The following is a 26,901-nucleotide window of genomic DNA, read 5'->3' as shown; positions in this document are numbered from 1 at the left end:
CCCATCGCAGCTAGCCGAGCATCGCCTCGGGCAAGACAGCTGATCGACGGCAATTAGGCGATCCGAGCAGCTGAAAAGAAGATCCATCTTTCATCATCGGCACTGACGTCAAATGCATTCAAGCTCGTGCGCTGGACGGCAGCGGCACGGGGGTGGCGAGAACCGGAGCCACCACACATTCAACAAGAGAATCGCCGGCACACCGCACGACACCGCCAACATCGCGCACGCCACAAGAAACACGCTTGCGTAACCGAGGCTTCCCTTATCTTATTTTTCGAAAGCCTGATAGCGGAACATAACAGACACTAGCCTTTTCAGCGACGCGCACAAGGAATGATCGTGCAAACTTCCAAAGCGCGGCTGGTGTCAGAAGAAACAGCGTCGACTGGTTTCCATTCCGAGAGGTTCTCAGCGAAAGGACGGAACCGGGCAGGACAGCTGCCGCATCGTGGGGGGATTGGGAACTGGTTTACTTACAAGAGTGTGTTCAAATCCGAGCATGCTTCGGCCGTTGAGGAGCTGCTCCTCGGCCAAGATGTCTTCGGCTCGCATCTTCGCCACCTTGGTCGGTATCGGGTCCTCAACGAAAATGAGAAAATAGACGGGAGGTCACATCGGTGCCGCTCGCACGGCGGGCGAGGCGGCTCAGGAACAGGCCGCCAACAAAACAGAAACCACTGTCAACTTCACCACAGAGACCACACACACGTTGCACGCACACATACGTACTCCGCGTAAGCTCGACCACCGACTGCGAGCCGAGCGCGAGGCGCGCGCCGCGCTGCTGCTGTTGCTTGTCAGCTGAGGACGGGAAGCCGGGTGCACCGGCTGTCGTCACTTCCGGGAAGCTGGCATCGCCAATGCGGAGACGCGTCCTGTTCGTGGCGTCGTCTGCGAGGCCGGATGGCGCGAAGCGATCTGCTTTACTTGTTTTACCTTTGTTTCGCTCGAAAAAATTCCTCGTAAAGTCGTAGAACAGCTCAGACGGGCCTGACATTTCTGTCAGATTGAGCGCACGACTAGAAAGAGGACGACTACTCTCTCACAATGCGCGGGATGTTGTGCGTCGCTCGGAGCTCTGCGAGAGTGGTTCATTCGATAAAGTGCAACGAACGCTTGCGCGGTAAATTCGAAGTGTCCTTGCACCATCTCGCGGAAAGCATGAGGCTGCCCCTCCGAAACCTCCATTACATATGTCTCCGTAAAGGTTCGCTGTATGCTATGGCACGAAGCAGACAGCCGGTCTTCAATATTACAGGAGGGCACTTAAAACAGAAAGCCCATTTCCGAAAAATCAAGTTTTTTTCACCAAAACCTGACTTCGAAGAATTCCTGCCGTGGTGGAGAGGATCGCATTTGCGAAAACGCTGGCTCAAGCGACATTTGCTGTTGTACCGCTGCGGAACACTTCGGATAAACGTGTTGCTGCAAACTTATCAACAGCGGCATATTTTTATATAAAAAATTAACGATTACGTAATGCAAATGAAAGCAACCGTCCGATCACAGCAGCTCAATACTACCATACAAAGCAATGTTTCATTCACGCAAAACTCTCTTCGAGATTTTATGCGTTGCTTATGCGTGATAACTCATTTATTCCGGCACTGAATACTTTGCATGATATATTTTACATAAGCATACGAGTCAAACCTACTTCTCCGTACATTTGACCACTCGTATCCTGTACAGCACCAAATATCTCTAGCGTCAAAGTTTCACACATTTATAAATAGAAGTCCGAAACTCTAACACTAATTCTAACACTACGAGTATTGTGAAGCGTACAAATCTACAGTCAAATGACTGGCCACACCGCAAACACTTTAATAAAGCTTCACCAAGATTATGTCCTACTCACGCCACCTTCCTCAGATGCATATATTGCACGCCTTGCATTATTTACTAAAACTGCTTTAAAATTATCTTAACTAAACCGACAACATTTGCCTTTGCTACATATATCATTTATAATCACGGAGCCCAAACTGCCTTTTTCGACACGAGTTTTCAGTATTCAGATTGTTCTTACAAAAAAAAATTATATAAGTGTACCCTAGCCGCAGTTTTTGGTATTATACACGATCCTATCGAACCGCCGAAGAGAGAGTTTATTTGTGCACGTTATACGTTTTTAAGGGACGAAAACAATTAGCACAATATATTGCTTTTAATAAATGGTCTCGGGTTATAGTTGGTCTAAGTTCACAAACAGCGTTAAACTATATAGACGAAGGCACACAAACAGGTGAATTAATAATAATACTACTGAATATTTTACGGCGTTTTGTAGCACTACTGCTAATAATAATAATAAATAGTAATAACAAATAGGAAATAGTAATACTAATATTTTACGGCGTTTTATAACATAATTGTTTCCATCGTATATGTCATTTTAGTGCGGGCCTGCATGATCCATCACCGTTATAGACAGCTATTGGATGTTTTTACAGCTTCAGTGCGAATAACTTATTATTCATCATTCAGCGCACTTAGTGCAATGAGTCTGTCGCGTTTCTTTCCAACGAGTTACGTTTTCTTTGTGGAAGCGTATGCGCGACTACAGGGAAACGTGCTAACGTAGTGTAGTTATAACTGCACCACGTTTGCACGTCGAGGTATAAGACCCCTCTGCGATGTCGTTTTCTGAGAGCGCAATTGCGTCGATTCGCCACCTAGTCACGCACGTATGTTGCAAGGAAAATATTCTTGCATCACGTCCCGACTCGCTGCAGGTAAAGGCTCCGCGTGTAAACCGCACCCTTTTCGGGCCTCTGTGTAGGCGTACTATTTGCCACCAGTAGAGCCTGGTACGTATGCCACTTGAGTGATGTCAACCAACGCAATGAAGAAAAGCGTGCGCGCTTACACTTGTCATGTATGCTTGCAACGCATTTATCAAAGCGGTTTACTTGCAAGTTTCCTTCCTATGCGTCACAAACGTACACCCCCTTTTTTTTTTTACCCATTCTCAGTTTGGTGACTGCGCCCTCAAGAGACAGCTTTTTGCTATAAGCGGCGCAATGATGCACGGTTATTACAGCTTGCAGGGTATTAATGCAAGTTATATATCCAATGAAGCACATCAAGTGTTGCATGATAATGACAGAGGGCCAAATGAAATAGTGAAGAACGCAAATGCAAATACCCTGTGTTGTAATATTAAATGCCTTATCACCTCGTCGCGCTCCCTTCTTTTTTTTTTCTCGCTGAATTTAGCGTTTATGGCTATATTGACAAGATAGATAGATAGATAGATAGATAGATAGATAGATAGATAGATAGATAGATAGATAGATAGATAGATAGATAGATAGATAGATAGATAGATAGATAGATAGATAGATAGATAGATAGATAGATAGATAGATAGATAGATAGATAGATAGATAGATAGATAGATAGATAGATAGATAGATAGATAGATAGATAGATAGATAGATAGATAGATAGATAGATAGATAGATAGATAGATAGATAGATAGATAGATAGATAGATAGATAGATAGATAGATAGATAGATAGATAGATAGATAGATAGATAGATAGATAGATAGATAGATAGATAGATAGATAGATAGATAGATAGATAGATAGATAGATAGATAGATAGATAGATAGATAGATAGATAGATAGATAGATAGATAGATAGATAGATAGATAGATAGATAGATAGATAGATAGATAGATAGGAACATTCATTCGGGTCCAGAAGAATCTGCCCCCACTTACAGAGGTAAAATGGGGCACCGCAAGCGGTTAGATAAGACATATTGTAAACAAGATATAGCGGCGCCGCAGGGAGGTAAATATTAATCAAGAAAATTTCGAAATCATCCTAAAGCGAGTTTTCGATGACCGTGGGTACCCTAATGTTACTGAGCGGAGCCCTTCCCGCTTTTACTTATTTTAAAGTACTCAAGGAGTGGAGTAAATTTTTATAGTGAACAAACAAGTACCTGGTTCATAAGGTTGACGTAAACGTAAGAAAAAAATGAAATAAAATGAAGTTTACTCTGGCCATGTGTTAAAGAAACCACGAGACGTGCATGATCAATCTTGGTTTTACCTCCACATTTGCAGCAATATTAACATAACAGTGCTTCTACAAAATCGGACAGCGCCACTTCGCGAACAGTACCGGTCAAATCGTTAATACCCTTGTTCAGTATGTCTCAAGAAATAACTGTATGTAAATAGTTAGTGTCCGTAAAAAAAGTCTTTATGGTTCAGCTCTCGATAACGTTTAGTATAAGAAGAGTAATGGCGTACCAGGTGTAGTCGTCTAAAAATAGTCGAAAATATGAATGAAGAAATGAACGGAAGGGTTTCAAGGAATCGGTATCCCGCCTGATGCATAAGACAGGCAGTTTTGAAGAATTAATTGCTGATGAGGATGATCACATTTACGACCATAGCAATGGCAAATGAAACGACTGCTTTGTACAGATTCAATTTCGTCAATACCGCATGTTTTCTACGGTCACGTTGTTAGTGATGAAAGAAAGAAGAATGAGAATTTAGAAATGCTGAGCTACAACGAGGCATGGGGAAAAAAAAAAGATATGATACTTGCATGAGCGCTACATTAAGGCTGCACTCCATCCTTTTTTTATTGTTTGTCTGTGACTTCACAAATTACAAATGCACTAAAAATGTGCCCTAGGGTTGCAGGTCCATGTATACTATAACAACGCGAGATTATCTCTCATATGTAATAGAGGTCTGTCGTAATAGTTCAGAAATGGTGAAGTTTTTTCTTGGGGCACTAGTGTAGCCAGGGGGGAAGGGGTGTTTGACCTTTCTTTAAAAATGTAAAAATTTTTAGGGTGGAGTGTTTGTTATACACCTACGTACAGAAACACACGCACGCACCTACATAAAAGGTGTAGTAGAGCTACCCCCCTATCTAAATAATAAATAAATAAATAAATAAATAAAATAAATAAATCAAACGGGCTATGCGCCTCTGAACATCGTGGAACAAGTTCACCTAGGTCACCAGATATATTTTGCAGAAGCCGGAAATACTGCATCGCATAGCATTCTTCGAAGCAGTGCCAACTCAAATAGCAGACTGTTCCTGGGATCAAACCAATGTATAGCTCCTATATGCACCTGCCGATCCGTGAATTCCGGGGGCCGCTTCGTCGGAAAAATATCACCTATATATCCATAATGTGAATTATGTCGGAGTAGCTTGCTCGGAGGGGCAAAGGACGATTCTTGGCGGGGCCATTTCAGTAGGAAGACTTGTTGACGTGGGAGCATCTGCTAGCGAGTTTCTTGATTGAAAAAAAAAAAAAAACGGACTTCTCGCGCTGCACAATCGTGCACTGGTCACCCCATATATATAGGCACTGGATCTGGACCTCCAAGTTAATGCCGGTGGGGGATTTATCCTATGCATTGCTGAACAATAAAAATTCACACCGTGGGTTAACTAAAGGCGGAATGCGGGTCTTTGTGTACAATCAGTCTCTTCCGTCGTTCACTGCCACTGTGCGAGTTTGCCCTGATGATTTTAAATACGGTTAAAGTTTGCACTAGAGATGTAATTTTCAACAACCGATACGATACACCACGTTGCCCATGCAGTGTTTGCGGATCTCATAGATTCTCTCCGCAAAAAAAGATTATCTATATCGAAAAACAAAAAAAAGGCAGCCGTTCAACACCCGACTTAAAGAAAGTTCCAAGTTCGTTTCTTCGCAGTTAGACGGTGCCCGAAAGCAAGTGAAAAAAAAAAGATATTTTAAACATGCACAAACGTTGAGTAGAAATGGACTATCATTAATGGCTTCCTAAACCGTGATAACAAGACCGCTATCGTCAAGGCTATCGCTATCGAAAACAGAATATCACTGAATCCCGAACAGATAGGCAACGCATTTTGTAACTTTTTTTCGTCTTCGGAAACTAGCTTAACTCCTAGATTGCCAGAGCTGAAAAATGACATCAACTTACACATACGGATAAGCAATGGAAATGAAACAACCAATGGAATTAAACAACAACAACAAAAAAACAACCAAAACAAAATGGAATTAAACAACCAAAGAAGTTCTAGGAAGTTTCTAGGAGTCTTTGTAGATTACAATCTCGAATTTGACACCCACAGTGATTCGGTGGCAAAAAAAAAAAGAAGAAGAAGGCTTCGGCAAAAGGGAATATAACTAAAACGCGTTCGAGCTTCGGCACTAATACGCTTCTCTCACTTTATCATGCTTTCGTATTACCAGTTGGGAAAATACTTGTTACGCTCACATACCTCGTTCAGTGAGCATTCAGAAACGTGCGCTAAAAATATTAACAATTCCATCCACTCGGTCATCATCCAAGCCACTATTTCTAAAATTGAATGTACTATACCTGCTATTTGCTCATACAAAGCTATAGTCTCATGGTTCAGCTGCATAAAGTCAACAACCACCAAAAAATGTTGATTCTCTCACAATTTATCAATTCATTTATTAGAACACGACCCGATTGGCTTTGTCAAATCATTTTCTGCAACCGAAAGTGGCGACGAATTAAAGCATGCAAACTGCTTGTTTCAGTGCCAGTTTCATTTGGAGCACTCAGAACACTGATTGAAAAAAAAGTTACCATTAAACCATTTTCGATCATCTTTGTAAACATACCTGCTCTCATCGATTTAATCAGATATACACCGTTCTGTTTCCGCATTGCATTTATTGATGTTTTGTCATGTGTTTCTACGCTGTTTGTGAACGTATCTGTTTTCGTCGCATTAATTCAGCTAATTATTGATTGATATGTGGGGTTTAACGTCCCAAAACCACCATATGATTATGAGAGACGCCGTAGTGGAAGGCTCCGGAGATTTCGACCCCCTGGGGCTCCTTAACGTGCACCCAAGTCTGAGCACACGGGCCTACAACATTTCCGCTTTCATCGGAAATGCAGCCGCTGCAGCCGGGATTCGAACCCGCGACCTGTGGGTCAGCAGCCGAGTACCTTAGCCACTATACCACCGCGGCGGGGCTTAAGTCAGCTATTAAGTGGTCCTTGTGTTGCCCCTATCGATGTTTTTCTCTATGCATTTCTTTAATTATCATATTGTTAATTTTATTTACGTGCTTAACATTATATCTTTGTCCGATTCTAATAGGAGACCTTCCCACAGTTCTCACTTTTGGGCCTCCTCCTGAAAATGTGTCATCTGCATATATACGCATATATTTTGCGATTGCTTCAGAAAACTCGAAACTTGAAACAAGAGTAAGAAGTTATTCCGGCTACCTCTTCGGGCTCTAAATCAACACGATGCCCACACACTTTGCGGAACGCATTCTATATCTTAGTCACCGCGTCTATCGCCACACACGAGCCCAGGGAGTTGTCACAACACGACGCACCCGACCTGGCGGCAACGATCGCAGGGCAGTAGGCGCGATGTCCGGTCGCGTAGCCAAATGTATGCGTATTCAAGAAGCTGTAGCTCGAGAAGGATGCAAAGCGAAGCAGTGCACTGAAAGGAACCGCCTCCAACTCGCGGTCGCAAGACACGCGTGGCTCTTTGAAGAGCATGCGAGGAAGAGGCCTCCACGGTAATACAGCTACCGTGGTTTCGTAACGCGGGGGCAGCTCACAAGCAACTCGTCACGCCAGGCAGCATCGCGTGCTTTCGCTTACTTTCCGCGTGAAATACACTAAGATCTCACTGGCTACCCGGTCTGAGCGGAAATAAAATGTAAACCACTCGATTCGTGTCGGCTGGTTAACCTTCGGATGATAGGGACGCGACAAATTGAACATGCATAAACGAACGTAACATTCAGAGGAAAACGAAGTGGTCCAGCACGTCTCTCTCTGGGCACGCTGTATATCCTATATCAGTCATACTTCATGTATGCCTTGCATAAAATAAGCTTCAATCTCTCACACCGCACACTTCCTCGAAAAAAAGAATGCGGCGCTTCACCACGCACTGGTATACAAGCAACTGCCACCGTGCGAAACGAATCCTACGGCACGGATTAGACCTATAGACCTTTTCACTGTTTACAAACACAGCCCCTTGATGACATCCCGTTTCGTCTACCGATGTGCCGAAATAGCATAGGTGGGCAAGAAGAGCTTTAGAAAATACCCCGCTTATTTTGTACACTTCTTTCTTATATTTGGCAAAATATAATTAAATACAAGTTCTTTTGACCTATATAACATTATAAGAGATTCCCTTGAAGTTTAGCACGTTCCCTCTATATGAAAAAACTAAATAGAGACATTTCTTACATTTTAAAAGAACTTGAAAACGTTCTTTCGGTTTCTACTTCAGGAGCTGGTAAATGAGGTGACCGGAAGTTTTCTGGGGTACAACGCCTGTGACCTTAAAACCGTCTATATGGGTTGCACAGCGCACGATCTACAGAACAATAACACAAGTGGTAGTCCCTGCAACGCATATGCGCTAAACATAGCTCCGTGACAAGGTATGGGATCATTTCTGGAATGTCACTTACGGCGAAGATGCCCGCCATGGCGCAACGTCGTCGTTCGGTGAATTGATCTATCCAGTTGTTTTATCTAGTCTTCTATCGCCTGCTTTCCAGTCTACGTCTTCCTCAATTTCGCAGCCCGCTGGGCGAGACGGTCACGTGGCACCACCAAGCGGAACAAGCGCGCGCGCCGCCTACAAAGACAGCGCGAGACAAGCGCTTAGCCCCCCCCCCCCTCCCCCCACTCCGGAGAACTATTTGGGATGGGAGCCCAGGGCACCAAGAGCGTGCCTTTACACACACACTCTCTCTCTCTCTCCGGACTCTAAACTTGGCTCCGATGAAAAGCAAGACGCGAAAGTCAAAACGCGCTAACTCAGTGTCGCTTGCTGAAAAAGAGGAGTATAGGTCGCATGCCAGGAGATAAACGTGCAACCTTGCACATCCGCGCAACAACAGGTGACCAACTAGAATTCTCGGGCAAACGTCAAGCGTGAACAATTCAAACGACATAGGGCGTGACGAACACTACATGTGTGGTACGCCGGCTGGAGGTATCACGCACATTGATCTGTAAAGCCGCAAGTGTTTAACTACATCGATATTTAATTAAACCGGACAACGCGTGTTATGTGGCTTCGAACGCGAATCAGAATACTGAAGCGGGGCATGAAGCAAAGCGCGTCTCGTAGATCACACGCATCAAAGCATCATAAAGCAGGTACAGCTCACCTACCCTCAGGAGGCATCCATCACTTGAAATGTGTCGCATACCTTTACGCATATCGGACCTGACCCGTCACTGTTCAATGTGCTGCAGGGTTACGGCAATGCCTGCTTTTGTCGATAACGGTGACAGTTATCCCCCTGACGTTGAATTCCAAGATCGCTGTATATCTCGCCCTCCTTTACCCTGAAAAGCTGGGGACCAAGGGAAGGTCGCTGTGGGGAAGTGCGTCGTCTCGCTATTTTCGTTTCTTGCGAAGCTAGTGTTCACGGGACTCGACCAATCGGCGTGTTTGTGTTGGAGAGGGAGGTACACTTAAGTGTGTGTGTGTGTGTGTGTGTGTGTATGTGTGTGTGTGTGTGTGTGTGTGTGTGTGTGTGTGTGTGGGTGTGTGTGTGTGTGTGTGTGTGTGTGTGTGTGTGTGTGCGTGTGTGTGTGTGTGTGTGTTACTACCTGTCCCATCGTCGTCATTTCAGTTCCGCGCTTAGCGACAAGAATTTCACCTACTGTTTAATTTTAATGCCAGATTTTAGCCTACTAAAATAAAAGTCCATTATAAGTAGAGTTTTTATTATTCAACAGTAAATAATGTCGCTTTGAATGAGCAAGGCCACACGAATACAGAAGCACAATATTTCATCTAGCTTTGTTTCCAACACATATAAGTCCCAAATATATGAATAAATTATACGTGCGCCTGCATATAGTTCATGTAGATTATGTAGAGTTTTCGCCAGGTGCAGAGTAGTTTCAGAACATACCAGCCCGTAATTAAGTTAAGAACGCTGGACATTGAGGCATTTTTTTTCTTTGAAGGCACAGACCGAATTTGATTAGTGGAGTTTACGTAATAACAGTCCAGCTTCAAATGCTAAAATCTGGTTGGAGATTAGGACTTGTTGTGGATCTCTCTTTTGTTGCGATAGCAATTACACGGACTCTTCGCGATCTTTGCCGTCGCCGTCATGTTTGATATACTACAGTAAAAGCTCTTTAATTCGGACTTACAGTCAATTAAAAGTGATCCTCTGGTGACGAGCCACCTCTGTGTATTTCTGTCGAAGAGCACTCCCGGTAATTCGAACGTGTCGGTATCCCCAACAGTTAATTCCAACTGAGAGCTCCTGGCTTTCGTCGCTCGTTGCACAAGTCGGCCTAGACAGATCACAATATGTTGCAACACCAAACAAAACTTAGTTTACTACAGGGGCGAAACAACGAAACAGCAGCATTTCTCAGCAGATTAAATATCGGACGCTGTGCCGGAGCAGCTCTTGCCACAGCTCCAGGGGACATGACACCCATGCAATTTTGGGTCATAATCAGTTTTATGCGGGTTAATCCTCGTACATTAACAAATAAGCTGACAAAGCTCTAGCGCATTTTATTAAGAAATTAATATATAATTGAATATTAACACGAGAGAGCGGCCTGAGAGTCGGGCAACACTGGCGCACTCACGAGCCGTGACGTAACAAACAGCTATAGTTGTGCGAGCATCTGAATCCTGGCGAACGATGATGTTCCGTGGTCAGCTGCGAGTGAAATCAAGATGCTATCTTTCTTTAGCTGGGTACTGAAATTAACGATATGCAGTGGCCGAAACTTTGGTACAGGACGACAGCCCCCGGCCCCTTGCTGCACATGACGTCACACACGCATTGGCAAAATGGCAGTCACCGGTGATGGGCGGGGTCTACATCAGGAGACATTTAGTACCTTTCTAGCTCACTTTTACCTTTAGCGATTGATTTGCACTGAAATATCCGTTCTCCGGCCCAATTTTCACATCTGTAGCTGTATAAGCAAGTGGACCCTCTACTTCTATGTTTCGCTGAGAACCACAAACTCTTGGGTGACCGTGTCATGACCTCTTTAAGAAAGGCATCTGAGGCCAATGAGTACACATGTATTTAAGTGTCGTCGCGTCCATGCAATGTTTGTTAGGTCAAGTGTTTTCACGCTGCATACACTCTCACGGTGGAAAGCTTATAGCGACAGCTAGGGGTATCTGAGCCGGAGCACTTCACGCCGCATGTGCCACTCCTCAGCGGCGATGAGCCAGAGTGAATGAACAATAAGAAACAAACAAATCGCTAAGCGAACTATACACGAGCAACGCATAATGAGCTGCAAGCCCTCCACGTGAACAGCGTCTTCCGTCACGATCGAAATTAACGGCCGTCTGTGTTTCTGCGTGGCATGCGACGGAAAAGAGCTTCGCGGTTTGAGAGAGCCATCCTGGTGCGCCGGCACGAACGCGACCGCTGCAGCGCCGATGATATGTCGATGCAGGACCGAAACGTCAACAACTGCAACCGTCGTCCATCATATCGGCCGATGTGTCGTTCGCAACGCGACAAAGCAGTGCGCTTTTTTTTTTTTCTTCTTTACCGCGTACTCATCGCGGGCGCTCCCTCCACGGTGGTATCCGGAAAGAAAACCGCTTCGGTCCCGTGCCTATGCGTAGCCGGCGTGCAATGAGTCCAAGGGAGGGAGTTGCGACGCCAGATGTCACGGTCGCCTGTTGCGTCACAAGAGAGATGGTGCCGAAAGTATGTGTCTTTGTTATTGTCGACCAGCGAAAGTTGTGAGTTTTCTCGCCGTCGATTTCGCACGCTGCGTCTCGCTTGGCATACAGCGTGGAAGGAGCCTTAGTCGCTTCCGCAAAGCAAATGTCGTTGCCGTCAAAACAACTTCGCGCATATATAGAAAGCCATTTGAACGGGCCGCACGCAAGCCGGGAGTCGAACTGCGCGTCCACGACCTTATCATAGTGGCTAGAGGGGGCTACAGCTAGGCCCTGTACTAAGGCATTTATAATTGGCAAATGAATTTGGAGTGCCATCTGTATGCGATTTTTTTTTTTTTGCGGGAAGAAACCCTTCGGTGACCTTGTGGAACTCATTTGCATATATATCTTCAGCGGGAAAGTTTAGTCGCGGTCCGGCACGTGTAAGAAAACAACAAGCAGGTACACGGCTGGCTTCTGATTACGTTTGCGACGTGCCACGACCAAAACACAAGGCATAGAAGTGGTGCTTTTTCGTACGTGTACCCACTTTTATTTTCTATTATATTGATACAAGCCATCATTAACATCAAGGAATGCACCATAAATGCGACGAAGATGACGATTGAACAAAAGCTCGTGTTGTGGTTGCCACTCCGCCATCTGGGTTCAAGGACACTGGTTACTCCGTGTACAATCTGTAAATATATTTCTACCCTCTGCCTACTCTCACCGCGTGACATTTTCGTGGTGGTGCGGGGTAACAAGATGGAGCTACGCAGCGGCCGACGCTTGGTTTCTTCCACGATGGCACAAGAGGATCCGGCTCCAGCTCCTGCAGCGGCAACCGGCAGCAACGACGACAGTTTTTCTGCCCCAGCTGAAAGACCCTGGCACGTTCTGCGGGACCGACAATGTCGACATTGAAGAATGATTGGCGCTGTACGAGCGAACAAGCAGGAATAATCGCTGGGACGGAACGCTCATGCTGGCGAAATTCCTATTTTACCTGAAGAGGACAGCCAAAGTGTGGTTTGAGAACCACGAAGCGGAAATTGGCAGCTGGGATGCGTGCAAAGATGCGTACACTGTTCGGCAAATCGACTGGTAGGAAGACAGCGGACAAGAAGGAGCTGGCATCTCACGCTCAAACGTCATCGGAGTCGTACCTGTCTTACATAAAGGACGTGCTCGCCCTTTGCCGCAAAGCAGACCACGGCATGGAGGAGTCCGAGAAAGTAACGCACATATTAAAAGGCATCGCCGATGACGCGTTCGATTTGCTAACCTGCGATGACTGTGACACAGTAGATGCCATTATCCGAAAGTGCCAGCGTTTTGAGGCTGCCAAGACCCGACGTATTTCCCATCAGTTCGCTCAACTTCCAAACACCGCAGCAACATGGTCGTGCGAAGACATGCCTGTACCACAGGCGCCGCTGACTGCAGAGCACGTCATGAAGATCATCCGTCGAGAACTTGAAGCTATGTCTCCCGCTTCAACTTTCTCTGGTTTCTGTGAGTCCAGCTCCCAAATGGTGCCTTTAGTGCACGCCATCGTTCGCCAAGAGCTTTCGAACGTTGGCCTGGAATCTGTGTGTGCACCGCCGCCCCCTCCCGACCGACTGACCGTCGTCCGCCAGTTTCCTACGCCCAAGGCCAGAGGCTCCCAGCGCGCTCTCGCAATCCCGCTGAGTGGAGAACTGCTGATGAGCGGCCTATTTGCTTTAACTACCATCGTATTGGTCACGTGGTTCGCTATTGCAATAGCAGGTGGTATTGGCGTCAGCCTTCCAACAACTACAACCGTCGCGCAGGGGCAAATGATGGCCAATTCGGAAATCGCCACGAGTCGCCCCGGCCAGCCGGTGGTGACGGTTAGTCGACGGTGCATTGTCGGTCACCATCCCCTCCCGTCCACCAGTCCCGCTCAGCGCTTTCTTGTCGCCCATCGACGCGCTCACCCCAATTTCGCCGTCCTCCTTTGCCGACTGCACATCTGGCTTGGGAAAACTAGACGATGCAGCTCCCAGAGGCGATGCTGCATCGACGATTCGCCAGCCAAATACTCTATGTCAACACGACGCAACCTCATATACGTTAAAGTAGATGATTCACTTCTTGTAGGCATTGTAGACACAGGGTGCCACATTTCGGTGATGATGTCGGAGCTTCGCTGCCGCCTCGAAAAGGTTTTAACACCACTCACAGTGCCGCTCATCCAAGTCACTGACGGTGGAACTTTTCCTGTGCTTGGGATGTACTCCACACGTGTTAGTGCTGCTGGTCGCTCCACAACTGTGATTTTTGCCGTGCTCGAGAAGTGCTATCATGAATTCATCTTGGGCAATGACTTTCTTGCTGGACACTCTGTCTTAATTGACTGTGGAATAGGCTTGCTTCAGCTTGACCTACCTTATTGCTACGACACTCCAACTACACCTCAACCACGTCTGTGTTCTGTCGAGTACGTTCGCCTAGCTTCCTGAGCCGTTACCTATGTAGCCATGAGGTCTTTTCCTTCGGTACCCGACGGCGATTATGTGCTGGCACCAATTCTGGACGTGTTATTGGACAGAAATGTTGCCCTTCCTCATACTCTGTTGACGATTACGAATATTATGGCGTCGCTATACGGATACATAAACTCAGCTGATGCGCTCAAGTTGTTCCAGATGGCATGACTCTAGCCAACGTCTATTCCATCAGTGAACATTCTGTTTCTACATTCATTGCAGATGCTCCTTTGCCCGCTACTGCATCCTCTTCACAGAGCTCCACTGATGCCGACTTTGACAAGATGATCGCGCCAGACCTCGTTCCAGCACAGGCAGCCGATCTCCAACATATCCTGGCATCCTTCAGGGACATTTTCGACTTTGGCGACAGCCCTTCAGGTCAGACATCAGTTGTTACTCACAGGATCAACACTGGAGACGCCAGCCCAATCCAACGATGTCCTTATCGCGTGTCACTTGCAGAGCGACAAGTCATCCAATGTGAATTCAATAAAATGCCCACAAAAGACGTCATTGAACCATCTTGCAGTCCAAGGGCCTCACCAGTCGTTCTAGTAATAAAGGAGGATGGCAGCTGGCGCTTCTGCGTCGACTAGCGTCACTTAAACAAGCTCACGCGCAAGGACGTCTACCCACTGCCACGGATTGACGATGCCCTCGACTGCCCGCACGGGTCTGCCTACTTCTCCTCTATCGACCTGAGTTCAGGATACTGGTAGATTTCCGTCGACGAATTAGACCATGAAGAGACAGCATTTGTTACGCCGGATGGACTTTTCCAGTTAAGGTAATGCCCTTTGGCTTATGCAATGCTCCCGCTACATTTGAGATGATGATGGACTCCCTGCTACGGGGTTACAAATGGTCAACGTTCCTCTGTTATCTCGATGACGTCATTGTATTCTCGCCATCACTCGAAAGTCACCTTCACCTTAGCCGTCTGTCAGCTATTCTGGAAGTTTTCAGAAGGGCAGGCCTACAGCTTAACTCCTCCAAATGCCACTTCGGCCGCCAAGAAATCACTGTGCTAAGCCATCTTGTCAGTGCCAAAGGCTTGCAACCCGATCCCGACAAAATTCCCCACACTACGTTCTACGAAAGATGTACGGAGCTTTGTCGGCCTCTGTTCCTACTTCCGGCGTTTCGTCCACAACTTCGCCGACATTGCCCATCCCTTGACACAGCTACCGAAGAAGAACACGCCATTTTCTTGGGGTTCCCAGCAAGCCAATTCGTTTCGCTGACTTACTGCGTTGCTCATTTTCCCACCCATCTTGGGTCATTTCGATCCTTCAGCGCCCACTGAAGTTCGCACCGATGCCAGTGGACACGGTATTGGCGCTGTCCTCGCCCAGTGGCAACAGGGACAAAATCGTGTAATCGCCTACGCAATTCGCCTCCTTTCCCCATCCGAGTGCAAGTTTTACATCACTGAGCGGGAGTACCTCGCTCTTGTATGGGCAATTGGGAAATTCCGACCATACTTGTTCGGCTGCCCATTTTCGGTCATCGTGGATCACCACGACCTGTGCTGGTTTTCCTCCCTCAAAAATCCGTCCTGGACGCCTGGGTCGTTGGGCTTTAAAGCTACAGGAATATAGCTGTGACGTGGCCTACAGGTCTGGCCGAATTCACCAGGATGCCGACTGTCTATCTCGCCATCGCGTCGATCCCCTCGACCTGTCAGCGCACGATTCTGATGCATGTGTCTTCGCCATTTCTGATATCACGGACAAAGATAGGGAACAACTCAGTGATGCCAATTTGCGGTCTATCATACGCCGTCTAGCTTCTGAAACCTCGCATCCTTCCCTTCGCCTGTTCCCACTTCATGACGGAATTCTCTATCGGCGCAACACAATAAGCACCGAAGGCCCAGAACTTCTGGTAGTTCCTGCAACACTCCGTTCCACTGTGCTCAATTGAACAACTTCATGGTGCTCCAACTGCTGGACACCTCGGAGCAGCCCGCACGTATCACCGCATGCGGCGTCGATTCTTCTGGTCCGGCCTTTACCGCTCTGTGCGCCGATACGTTGCATCTTGTGAGTCCTGCCAGCGCCGCAAGCATCCTTCATTGGCACCACTTGGCCCACTTCAGCCTATCCACATTTCAACTGACCCGTTCTATACCGCGTCGGCCTCGATCTCATGGGAGCATTTCCAACGTCTCTGGGTGGAAATAAGTGGGTAGGGGTGGCTATACATATTACGCGACACGGTTTGCCATCACGCGAGCGCTACCAATAAGCTGTGCTACTGATGTCGCGGACGTTCTCATTCATGACGTTATTCTCCATCATGGAGCGCCGCGTCAACTGCCGACCGACGTGGTTGTTCATTTCTCTCCAAGGTCGTGGACGACATTCTTCGCTCGTGTTCCACACGTCATAAACTCGCCACTGCCGACCACCCACAAACAAATGGACTCACTGAGCGTCTTAACCGACAATGCTATCCATGCATGTATGTCTCCGCAGATCATCGTGATTGGATGCCACTTTGCCTTACGTGACGTTCGCCTACAACTCAACACGACACCGCTGGCTTTTCTCCCTTCTATTTCTTTTTCGGCCACCACCCCACTTTGCCTTTTGACACTCTTTTGCCGTCGCATACTGACACTCCTACCGAGTACGCTCGCGATGCAACTACTCGGGCTCGAGCAGCCCACCAGATTGGTGGGGATCACCTTTCTGCCTCGAAGCTCTTTCAAAAAGATCGCAATGACAGCCGTCACAGAGCTGTCTCTTACTCCCCAGGATCGCACTGCGCCGTGCTCCCGACCGGGTTGTAGAAATTAGGTGCATTTTCTTATCTTCTAACCACTACCACCACCGCCACCAGGATCGGTGGTCTTGCTCTCCCTCCCGTCACGTTGGTCTGTCCTCGAAGTTCCTCGCTCGCTACAACGGGCCTTACAAAGTCTTGCGCCAATTGATTAAGGTCACCTATAAGATCACCCCCTTGGACAATCCGTCCTCATCGTCTCTGCCGTCTACTGATATTGTACACGTTTCCCGCCTTTAGCCGTACTTCACTGCGCAGGATCGCACGCGTTCTTACGTTCTTAAGCGCCGAGACAGCGCTTTCACCGGCGGTGGCTATATGATACAAGCCACCATCATTAACATCAACGAATGCACCATAAAGGCGACGAAGATGACGATTGAACAAAAGCTCGTGTTGTGGTTGCCACTTGCCACTCCGCCTTCTTGGTTCAAGGACATGCGTGTACAATCAGTACATACATATATATATATATATATATATATATATATATATATATATATATATATATATATATATATATATATATATATATATATATATATATATATATATATATATATACATATATATATATACATATATATATATATATATATATATATATATATATATATATATATATATATATATATATATATATATATATATATATATATATATATATATATATATATATATATTGTGAAGAAGATGTACCTGCAGCAAGCAGCATCGCCAACGCCCGGCTCTCTCGGCTCGTGCTTCGGTTCGTTGCTCTGGACGGTTCTTCACGCTGTCTCGTCGCTGTCTTTAACGGCTCATAAACCTCCTCACATTTGGTGGAAGGTGCTGTTAATCCCCGTTGCTACACCCTGGAGCTGCGAAGCCGCACGCTACCACCTGTCATGACTACCAACGCCACTACATCGACGCCTTCGCTCCAGTTCAACTGCCCTGGCCATCCTACGCTACGGGAGCCGAAGGTCTTCAGCGGTGTGGATGGGACCGACGTCGAAGACTGGCTCGAGCACTACGAACTGGTGAGCGCCAACAATAAGTGGCATGAAGCCGACAAGCTGGGCCACGTGATATTTTATCTCACTGGCGTCGCCGAATTGTGGTTTAATAACCACAAACACAACATCCCCACATGGAGCGTCTTCAAGACGTCATGTGCTGAAGTGTTCGGTCGGCCGGCTGTCCGCAAGCAGAGGGCAGAACAGCGCTTGCGCGTCCGTTCTCAGCAGACTGGCGAGACCTTTACCAGCTATACTGAGGACGTCGTCGACCTTTGTCGACGTGTGAATGACACCATGCCCGAATCTGACAAGGTCAAAAACATCCTGAAGGGCATCGACGACGGCGCATTTCAAATGCTCTTGGCGAGAAATCCGAGCACAGTTTCCGAAGTCGTACGCTTGTGTCAGAGCTACGACGAGTTAAAGAAGCAACGCACACTGACTCGGCAGCCTCAGCATGGTGGTGAGTCACTGTCCAGTTTCGACACCCTGCCGGACAATTCACGGCTGCTTCAGCAAGTTCGAGCCTTCGTTCGTGAGGAAGCCGCCCGCCAACTTTCCCTAGTGCCATTCACTCACGAGACCACCACCCGTCTACCTGCCCCGCTTCGCACTGCTATTTCGGAAGAGGTTGCCCAAGCTGTTCCTCTTGCGCACCACGAGCCGCCTCTATCCAGCCTTGCCCACTGCCAGCGTGCCGCGCAGCCGGTAGGCCCTCCTGTCGCCTATCCGCCAGCCGTGCAGCCTGTGGCCGCGCCCCTAACGTATGCAGCGCAGCCTGTGGCTCCTCCTGTCGCCTGCTCGCAAGTGATGCAGCCTGTAGCAGCGCCGTTCACATATGCAGACGCTGTGCGTAGGCTTCCGCAACCACCCTACACCTCGCGCTCACAGCCCGCACACCCGGCTGCTTATACTGCACCTTGGGCGGCACCACCAGTAGCCAATTCTTGGAGGACGCCCGATAACCGACCGATATGCTACGCCTGCTTTACTCCCGGACACGTTGCCCGCTACTGCCGCCGTCGACCTCAGACGTTCGGCGACTATGTCCGATCGTCGCAACCCGGCAGCCAACCCTTCGCGCAATACGGGCCGGTCTCGTCACCTCGCTATGCCCCTCCTAACGACCCCGACTTCGTGACGCCGCGCGCACCCTCTACTCGTCGGCGATCGCCCTCCCCCATGCGTCGCCGGCCCAGACCTTCTGACCAGGAAAACTAAGCACCGCAGTTCAAGAGGCAAGAACTGCGCCATTTTCGAACTGTCTAAGCCCTCGCCCCTCTCCTGCTAACGTGGTCACAGTAGCTGTTGAAGGTTATTCTACTTTCGCCCTTGTAGACACCGGCGCCGCTGTTTCTGTTATTGCCGCTAATGTCTGCCGTGTATTACGTAAAGTCACGACGCCGCTTTCGGGACCGTCACTCCACACCGCAAGTGCACAGCAAGTAACGCCTCTCGCAGCCTGCACTGCAGGAGTGTCCATTGAAGGCATTGTTTACACTGTGGAGTTTATTGTCCTCGCTGTCTGTTCGCATGATGTCATCCTCGGATGGGACTTCCTATCCCGCCATAATGCCGTCATCGACTGCGCACGCGCTGAAGTTGAGTTTTGACCCTTTTGTGATGTCCCATTACTTGACGCTCTTCATCAGCCGCCGAAGTTGTTCGTGCATGAAGACACCGATATTCCACCTGAAAACTTCGCACTTGTTCCAGTTTCATGCAACGCCTCCACTGACGCTACAGTCTTTTTTATGCCTTCCGATATCTTCACGAGTCGTCGAGCTCTGCCGCTGCCTTTCGCAACGATTGACCTCGCCGCCGGAATAAGCAATATGTTCATACTCAACCCGCTTTCCACTCCTGTCACTTTGCTTACGGGGGAATGTCTCGGCCGCGTGCAGGATCTCGACCCTTCGTCTTTGGTTGATGTCCCGGATGACTACTGCGACCACCCAAAATCACTGTCGGCCCTCGAGGAGTCGTCCAAGGATACGTTTTCCAGCGCCATTGCCGACACCTTCACTCCCACTGAACATGCCGACCTGCTTGATCTTCTGCATGAGTTCTGGAATTCCTTCGATGTGTCCCAACCTCAACTAGGCCGCACGTCGCAAGTCAAGCATCATGTTGGCACCGGCCTACACCAGCCACTGCGTCAAAGACCATACCGTGTCTCCACTGAAGAGCGCCGCGTCATCAACGATCAAGTCGAAGATATGCTTCGTAGAGACGTCATTCGACCATCTCACAGTCCGTGGGCGTCTCCTGTCGTCCTGGTGCGTAAGAAAGACGGATCTATCCGATTTTACGTAGACTATCGTCGTTTGAATAAGATAACCCGCAAGGACGTATATCCTTTGCCGCGCATTGATGACGCCATTGACACCCTTCACGGAGCGGAATTCTTCTCGTCGCTGGATTTGCGGTCTGGCTACTGGCAAGTTCCAATGGCTGAAGCCGATCGCCAAAAAACTGCGTTTATTACACCTGACGGACTATACGAGTTTAACGTCAAGCCCTTTGGGCTTTGTAACGCGCCCGCCACGTTTGAACGACTTATGGATAATACGCTACGTGGCCTCAAGTGGAATATGTGCCTCTGCTACCTCGACGATGTCGTGGTTTCCTCGCACAACTTTCCTACGCACCTCCTTCGCCTCAGGCAGGTTTTGACTTGTCTGACCAACGCTGGCCTGCAGCTTAACCTGAAAAAATGCCGCTTCGCTGCACGCGAGCTCGTCATCCTAGGCCACATCGTGTCGAAGCACGGCGTATTACCAGACCCAGCAAAACTTCGAGCAGTCGCAGAATTTCCCAAGCCGACAACCATGAAGGAACTTCGTAGTTTTGTAGGCCTATGCTAATATTTCCGGCGCTTTGTTCGCAATTTTGCATCCATCATCTCACCATTAACCCAGCTTCTTCGCGGTGACGTGAACCTCTCCTCCTGGTCCCCTGCATGCATGTGACGTTGCCTTCACTACTCTGCGCCGTCTGCTCACCTCGCCACCTATTCTTCGCCACTTCGACCCGACGGCTCCTACCGAAGTGCACACCGACGCCAGCGGCATCGGGCTAGGTGCTGTCCTCGCCCAACGAAAACCCGGCTATTCAGAATACGTTGTAGCCTACGCTAGCCGCACTCTGGCGAAAGCCGAAACTAATTACAGCGTGACAGAAAAAGAGTGTTTGGCTCTGGTGTGGGCGCTTGGAAAGTTCCGGCCATACTTATACGGCCGCCCGTTCGATCTAGTAACTGATCACCACGCGCTTTGCTGGCTCTCCACGCTGAACGACCCTTCTGGCCGCCTTGCGCGATGGGCACTCCGCATCCAGGAGTACGACATTCGCGTCGTATATCGCTGTGGACGCAAACACTCTGACGCTGACGCCCTGTCCTGCTCACCTTTGCCACCAGATCCGACGTGCGGAAACACGTGCCTCCAGTACTTGTCATTGTTAAATCTTGACTCAATTGCCACCGAACAACGTCGTGACCCGTGGATCGCATCTCTTCTCGAATATCTATCCGGTATGCCCAACCTTCCGGTATCTCGATCCCTCCGACGTCAAGCTTTCCATTTTGCCATCCGCGATCAACTTCTCCATCGACGCAACTACTCTCCTGATGGCCGCCGGTGGCTACTGGTCATTCCACGCACTTTGCAATCGCAGGTATGCGCTTCTCTTCACGACGATCCACAATGTGGCCACGCCGGGGTGTTCAAAACATATGAACGCCTTCGCCATCGCTATTACTGGCGCGGCATGTACAATTTCGTACGCAAATTTGTGCAGTGCTCTCCTGACTGCCAGCGACGCAAATCAACACCGCTACGGGCTACTGGCGAATTGCAGCCACTTCCGTGCCCTGCCAAGCCTTTTGATCGCGTTGGCGTTGACCTCTACGGCCCCCTTCCATTGACATCAGATGGCAATCGGTGGATTATAGTGGCGGTCGACCATCTAACACGCTACGCCGAAACAGCCGCTTTACCGAGCACTACCGCTCAGAATGTCGCCTCTTTCATTTTAAGTCAATTTATCCTTCGACATGGCGCACCTCGAGAGCTCCTTAGTGACAGAGGCCGCGCTTTTCTCTCCGAGGTCGTCGAAGCTCTGCTTTCGGAATGCCACGTCATTCATCGGAAAACGACAGCATACCACCCGCAGACTAATGCGCTAACGGAACGGTTTAACCGCACGCTGGGTGATATGCTCTCAATGTACGTGGCATCTAATCATAGCAACTTGGACCGTGTTCTCCCATACGTGACGTTTGCATACAATACTGCGATACAAACAACCACGGGATTTTCATCTTTCTTTCTTCTTTATGGACGTGACCCTTCCCATACAATTGATACTCTACTTCCCAACCGTCCTGATGCTTCCGAATGTCCACCTATCTCCGATGCTGCTCGACAAGCCGAAGAGTGCCGCCAGCTCGCCCGTGCGTTCACCTCGGACGAGCAGCAACGCCAGAAAGAAAACCATTGCACCTCTCTTCCGGATCCCAACTATGCCCCAGGGTCTCTCGTGTGGCTTGCCATCCCATACCAAACTCCGGGACTCTCATCAAAACTTGTCCCCCGGTACGAGGGGCTTTACACCGTTTTAGAGAAAACCTCTCCGGTTAATTACCTAATTGAGCCAGTTTCCCGATCGGATGACATGCGCCGGCGTGCACGTGACATCGTCCATGTTTCCCGCCTAAAACCGTATCATGAGCCTCTCCCTGAAACTTCTTAGATCGCCAGGATGGCTCTTTTTTCAGCGGGGGCGATTGTGAAGAAGAAGATGTGCCTGCAGCAAGCAGCATCGCCAACGCCCGGCTCTCTCGGCTCGTGCTTCGGTTCGTTGCTGTGCCGATCGCTGGACGGTTCTTCACGCTGTCTCGTCGCTGTCTTTAACGGCTCATAAACCTCCTCACAATATATATATATATATATAGGACGAAGTCGCCATGCACTAGGCAAGAGTGAAAGCGCACGGATATATGCGGGAGGGACCCCACTGCAGCGGACACGAAGTAAGCTGCTGGTGATGATTACGAAGTAGAATTTAACCTGACGTTTCCTTTGATGCGTAACACATCAGTGAGCTCTTTTAGTTTCGTTTTATGCTGATCCACTGCATATATTCTGTATAAAAAGCGATACACAATGCTATGACACATGAACATCGCCTCACTCATATATTATTTTCTAAGAATACATCACGGATAATCTGCAATGTTGCAGTGGTAACTGAATTGATTTTCGCTGTCAATTCATTTATTCTGGAAACCTACCCATTATGCAAAAACTCTTCAATGGGGGCTTTAAGGAAATAAAACTGAACGGAACTGAAATATAAGCCAATTTTCCGAATATTGTGGACTTCCTTCCCGCAAAAAGAATCGCATACAGATGACACTTGTGGGGTCTCGAAATGGTGAGCGAGCACCACGCCATGCTCTTGGAGTGAACGTACACAGAAGACGCGGTCGGTACTAACCAAATAACATACATTTATTTGACTAACTTACATCGACGATATCGTCCGCCGAATGATACGTCAATCGTGATCAACCCACTAAGACATTTTTACACACAATTTCCATACACTCCAAAACATGACGAACACACAATAACACACCCAAGGCGGCGTCGCCAACGCTTGACTTACCACGTGGGTCCCCCGGAGCGCAGGCCCACGGTGCCACGCACCGAGGACCCACGCTAGAGACAACCGTTCGCGGCAGCCGCCACGAGCAGAAGAGACTCGCTCAACTCTCGCCCGCCACCAAAGCTTGCTTTCGCCAGAGGTCACCACCAGCGCTACCACTGTCACAACCATGATGATGATGACAGTGGTAATCAACGCCGCCTACCACCCAGTAGTAGTAACCCGAATTGCTGCTTTTGGGCGAGTCACGTGCGCCACACGGCGCAAACAATTCTACAGTTGGTGTCAGCACCCCCACACTCCCCCAACCTTAAATCAAACCATACTCCGAAAATACAAAGAGATTAGCTACACAAGCTTTAACAAAAAAATTGACATCACATCTTTGTAATGTCCTTGCACCACGATACCGCCACCGGTCGACACTGCTGCACTGTCCGGCTCGACTTCACCTCAGTACCGGCCCCACAACAGCAACGTTGCCGTCGGCGCGACGAACCGTCGCTAGTGCCGACACGTCTTCCAGTTGCGACCAGCACTCACGAGGGCGCCGGACTGCAGGCAGTTGCGCAGGTCCCAGGCATCTCCATCGCCCGACCTCACGACCGCATTCCTGGACAGCGACGCTGACGACGTGCAGAAGACAGCTGGCCGTGGATGACATCCCTTCCGCTAAATACATCAAAAAGAAAAAAAAAACTCGAAAGAAACAATGGAGCAGGGCCTAGGGAAGGGAGCTTCGGGCTTTTCGGCCACCTGGTACAATGGTCAGTACTGCTAGCTAATACATCGGCGGCGGCCGAAACGCCCATCAAAACAAAACAAAAATCACTTTTTCTAACTCCTGCATCGCAAGATGCAAAAAAAGTGAGGGAAGCAGAGCGCAACATCTCAATGCCACGATCCACCTAGAGGTACCACGTGCGACAGACGGCTGCGCAGAGCCTTAGGCCTAATGAGTCGCTCGGCAACAACCGGCATCCACCCAGCCTAGGCGCAGAAGAGGCAGCCGCGAGGAGTCATCCACTCTGTGGGGTGGCCCTATCGCTCGCCGCACACAGCAGCTTACCGAGCGATCGGCGTCCACCGTCCCGGACGGTGTTATACGACGCCTTGGCGTCCAGCCGCAGTACCAGACAGCAACGACCGCAATACCAGACAGCAACGGGAAGCTAGGCGAACGACATCCGGCTCCCTGAGCCCAAAGAGATAGAAGAAGCTATTTACAGAAAATAGGACCACCCACGAGGCTTCCGTACTCACTCGCTTCGGGCCTGGCCTACAAACCACGTGCTCTAGGCCTTGCTCACCCTAGGATGCGGACCGCATGGCTCTCGTCCTAACTCAACAACGTTTTTGAAAACAAACAACAACAAAAAGAACAACACTTGCGAGCAAACAAAAATAAAAACTCAACCTGCCGACAAACTCAAACACGTCACAAAGTTAATATCCTCGCTTCTCAAGAAAACACACCACCGACGCTAGCAAAGAAGTCCCCCTAGGCCTACTCTACCCCGGCTCTAACAAAAGCTTCTACCGAACCACAAAAACTGTCGTCCGATACTTCAAGAGCCCCACGTTGGGCACCAGTGTGAAGTCTCAATGAGGCGAGTGCCTCGCCATGCTCTTGGAGTGAACGGACACAGCAGACGCGGTCGGTACAAACCAAACAACATACATTTATTTACCTAATTTATAACGACGATATCGTCCACCGAATTGACACAAGACTCATTATGTAATACGCTATAGGACATCGTTACACAATTATACGACAAACACACAACACGACAAAGACACTAACACACCCAAGGCGGCGTCGCCAACGCTTGACTTACCACGTGGGCCCGCGGTGCCACGCGCCGGGGACCCACGCTAGAGACAACCGTTCGCGGCAGCCTCCACGCGCACAAGAGACTCGCTCAACTCTCGCTTTCCACCAAGGCTTGCTTTCGCCACAGGTCACCACCAGCGCTACCACTGTCACAACCATGATGATGATGACAGTGGTAATCACCGCCATCTACCACCCGGTAGTTGTAACCCGAACTGCGGCTTTGGGGCGAGACACGTGCGCCGCACGGCGCAAACAACTTTACAGTGGGTGTCAGCACCCCCACACATTTCCTAGGAATATGCACCCGACGCACCACATCGGACGGCGTAACGAGCGTGCTAGACAGCTTCAAAAGAAGTTTGGTAACAGTACGGACGTGGTATACGTAGACGCCGCGAAATATGGAGAAGGGAGAAGAGTTCACGCAACTGTGGTCGTTAACCATCGGGGCAAATGCCTCGCGAGCGCCACGGTGACGACGGGACACGCGGAGGCGGCCGAAGAAACCGCGATAGCCTCAGCACTCGCCGCAGCGCCGCATGCAGAGATTGTGATAAGGGATTCGCAGGTGGCAGTCCGCAGTTTCGCGCGCCGCCGTATCTCGCGGGAAGCGGCGGGCATCCTTCAAATGTGCGGAGATGGCGACTCGATGTCGCGCTCACAACCCCAAATTCCAACGGTTTTCCTCCTATGGACCCCGGCACACACCAGCGTTCCGCTCGCGGGGAACGAGGCGGCCCGCGGCTCACTATGTGGCCGCCGCCTCTGACTCCGAGAGCGGGACGATGCATCTGCAGAGGGACGGATTGATAGACGGACGCGTAAAGCGGTTATGTGCCACAGAGTACGCGAGATGTGAGATGGTGGTACTTGGAGTGTTCACTAGATGGATGCATGGACGGACGGACATGACAGAACATCTTACAACGTTCCGTGACATCACCCAACACTACAAGCTCGAAAGGCGTAGGTTCCCGCCACCGCAGGAGAAATCAAACAGGCGCGATGCCGTAAGCTTTCGCTTACTTCAAACCCATTCCTGCCCTATAGCTCGATCGGTCGTTTTACGCCACCTCTACCCGAACCTATACCCCACCGATATGTGTAAAGCGTGCGGGCACAGAGCAACGCTCAGCCACATGCTCTGGGAATGTGCCGGCGACGACAGTCGTGAAAACGCCACCTATTGCGATGCGCCTATAGCAGCCGTCAATACCAAATCACAGGGAGCATCGAGCTCACTCGTTCCTGCCGCCGCCCCGGCTGCGGGAGCCGCGGGAAACCTTCTTCGTCGGCGTCGCCGCCACTGGGAGGCGGCCCTCCTAAGCCCAGAGCTGAACGACCAACTCTGGGCCGTCCGGCAGACC

General features: G+C 49.1%; 1 protein-coding gene across 3 annotated transcripts in view; it reads right to left on the bottom strand.

Moving 5' to 3' along the window:
- The window catches only part of ClC-a (chloride channel protein 2), a 167,321-nt gene that overhangs the window by 125,411 nt on the left and 15,009 nt on the right, over positions 1-26,901 (bottom strand). The window contains exons 1-2 of one of the 3 annotated variants that reach the window (XM_075891422.1): positions 8,497-8,529; positions 481-582 (exon numbers count right to left, since the gene is read on the bottom strand). The exons of 1 other annotated variant lie outside the window; for it this stretch is intronic. In XM_075891422.1, coding sequence (XP_075747537.1) covers positions 481-582; positions 8,497-8,514 — 120 coding nt within the window. In that variant the 5' untranslated portion in view covers positions 8,515-8,529. Of the gene's footprint in view, positions 1-480; positions 583-8,496; positions 8,530-26,901 lie in introns of those variants that run through there. One more of the 3 variants, XM_037412450.2, reaches the window with a different exon arrangement.

This window comes from Rhipicephalus microplus, chromosome 1 (genome assembly GCF_043290135.1).
Source record: "Rhipicephalus microplus isolate Deutch F79 chromosome 1, USDA_Rmic, whole genome shotgun sequence".
Lineage (NCBI taxonomy): Eukaryota > Metazoa > Arthropoda > Arachnida > Ixodida > Ixodidae > Rhipicephalus > Rhipicephalus microplus.
Note: the sequence above shows the minus strand (reverse complement) of the source record. Positions and strands in the feature narration are given on the sequence as shown.